This window comes from Eimeria mitis, genomic scaffold (assembly GCF_000499745.2).
Source record: "Eimeria mitis Houghton genomic scaffold, Emh_scaff6740, whole genome shotgun sequence".
NCBI classification, from domain to species: Eukaryota; Apicomplexa; class Conoidasida; order Eucoccidiorida; family Eimeriidae; genus Eimeria; species Eimeria mitis.
The window spans coordinates 1-2697 of record NW_024015827.1 but is presented as its reverse complement, the minus strand read 5'-3'; the positions used below and the strand labels follow the sequence as shown (position 1 = coordinate 2697).

Here is a 2697-nt window from a genome sequence, read left to right as displayed (position 1 = left end):
GTTGCAGTTGCAGTCGTTGCGATACTCGACAGAGTGTATTAAGGAGCTATTGTTATACTTGAATATCTGACTTTACTATGTTTTTCTGTATTTTATAATTCAGTACAAGCAAATATATTCACTTATTTAGATTGCTGCAACAACACTAAGGATTTCATGTGGTAACTGAATGCCTGTTTCTTCTTCGGGTGTATGTAGAGGGTCGGCGGCAGGTGGATGCTAGATAAGGAGAAGTAAGAGTCTATAACTAATGATAAGGATTCAGAGTATTTTATCATTGTTATAAACAAATAGAAGATATGTTTCGAGCTACTTAAACACACAAAGAAGAAACAATACAGCAACCGCTGTTTCTGGTGGGCCCTTCAGGCTATCGCTGCTGCATGCGGGCTTCTTAGTTAACCTGAGGCAGCGTTATTTTTCAAATGAATGTTAACTTATATCTCTTACGATTTGTTATGATTCTTTGTACTTTTTTCGGGTGTACATACACCCGAAAGAACCACAGATAAACCTCAGGATCTGCTGCGCCCGCCAACGACAAGCCATAGACAGTCGAAGACCTTAAACAGAAGACCCTGATGTTTCTTCTTCTTTCTTCTGTGTTTATTGAGACCCAAATATATATTATATTAAGTATTTAGAGTTAAAATACTGAAACAACAGAAGATGGCGCCGAAAAAACCAAAGTAAAGAGTTCTCTTCTCTCTCTCTTTCCTTACCCCTGCTTACCTAGGTGTTGTTAACGATTCATTCAAGCTTTTGTATTTCTTTCTTTCTTCAATAAAAGTTTTATAAAGTTTCATTGCGATGCATGCAGGGCCCCTTCTACGGCGGAGCCCTCAGCTAAGGACAAAGGAGCCAAAGACAAGGGCAAGCCAGCAACAGCAACACCTCCCCCTGCAGAGGTCTGTAAACCCTAAACCCTAAACCCTAAACCCTAAACCCTAATCAATCCGTACAGTCTAAGAATGTATGCATAGATGTATTCATTACGAGTGGATCATAAAAACGTTATACTCGAATATATATATAAACCCAGCGTTGCGTTTATGTTGTTGCAAAGGAGCTTAAACCCTAAACCCTCTTCTCTCTACAGTGCCACCCTAAACCCTAAACCCTTAAAACTTTTTGGTGGTTTACTGCAGGCCAAACCACCGGACCGGCCCCCCGGCTATATTGAGATGAAGCCGTTTCAACGGCTCCCCAAGGAGGTGCTTCACAACCACTGCCAGAAGGTGAGGGTTTAGGGTTTAGGGTTTAGGATATAGACGTTAGGGTTTAGGGTTTTTTAATTTTTTTTTAGCGGGTTTTAGGGTTTATACTTTCGGGTGTATACGCAGCATAAAATGCCTAAGCCGCAGTACGAGCAGCGCCGGGCCCCCAAGGGCTTCTTCAAGACCGAGTGTATCCTCAGCAACCCCAAGGATAGTTCAAAGACAATGCGGTGAGAGCAAATTACTTCAGCAGCAGCAGCAGCAGCTGCTGCTGCTGCTGCTGCTGCTGCTGTTGCAGCTGCTGAGCCAAGCTCTGCTGCTGCAGTGCAGGCGCGCAGCAGCAGCAGACGCGGATGCTGCTGCTGCCTCGTAGCAGCAGCAGCGGGACCGGTCTTATTCCCTCAGCACCACTTACTTACAACAGCAGCAGCGGCAGCAGCAGCAGCAGCAGCAGGAGCAGCAGCAGGCAGCAGCGCTGTCTCTGACTATGAGTGCATTATGTTGATTGCTTATTGAAGCGACATTCTGAGTTAATAAATAAATTTATTTTGTGTATTTTTGTTTTCTTTTTTATTTGCATGAGTGCAGTTTATATTTGTTTTTTTTTATTTATATTTATTTTTTAGGTTTTTAACAAACGAGGAGTTTTTATATAAAAACCACAGCGAGAATTTCAGTGCTTTGTTGGCTTTGTTTCACCTCGAACCCTCACGGCCATACGAGAAGCTTTTTCCTTCTCCCTTCAGAGAGGCGTGGCTGTCTCTGTCTGGGGAGACACCCCAGCAGCAGCAGCAGCAGCAGCAGCAGCAGCANTCAGAGAGGCGTGGCTGTCTCTGTCTGGGGAGACACCCCAGCAGCAGCAGCAGCAGCAGCAGCAGCAGCAGCAGCAGCAGCAAGCAGCAGCAGCAACAGGGGGGCCGAAGAAACCAAACGCAAAGGCAAAAGCAACAAAGGGAGGGGGAACAAATGCACCGAAAACCACTCCTGCTGCAGCTGCTGCAGCTGCTGCTGACACTGGCAGCAACGGGCCAGCAGCAGCAGCAACAGCAGCACCAACTGCAGCAGGAACTCCGGAAGCAGCAGGAGCAGCAGGACCACCTGCTGCTGCTGCTACTGCTGCTGCTGCTAGCCAGAAGGCCCCTATTGGTGGTTCTGATACGGCCCCTTCAAGCGGAGCCTCAGGGCCCCCCAGCGGGGCCCCCAGTGGGGCCCCCAGCGGGGGGGCCCCCAGCGGGGCCCCCTCAGGGGCCCCTATATGCGTGCAGATAAGCAGCGCTCATCGTTATGCTTCTGAGTTTGAGAGACAACAAGCAGCAGAGAGTAAGAGACTGGAGAAAGTGAAGAGAGAAAAAGAAAAAGAAATGCAGCGGCTTGAGGAAGAGGCACAGATGCCGACTGTCTTTATGGCGGAGTTGGTGCGTAAGAAGACAGCACAGACACTGCGTGAGTTGCTGCCGCATGTTGTTGCTGCTCGTTCTGA

The 2697-nt window shown here is 47.6% G+C and overlaps 1 protein-coding gene across 1 annotated transcript; it reads left to right on the top strand.

Moving 5' to 3' along the window:
• Positions 1-669: 669 nt before the first annotated feature.
• EMH_0088860 (uncharacterized protein) lies at positions 670-2486 on the top strand (the record flags this gene model as incomplete). The annotated part of the gene is given in 6 exon segments (XM_038022955.1): positions 670-689; positions 821-908; positions 1149-1238; positions 1344-1447; positions 1964-2029; positions 2033-2486. Coding segments are annotated over 6 exon segments (822 nt in total).
• Between the last annotated feature and the right edge of the window lie 211 nt (positions 2487-2697).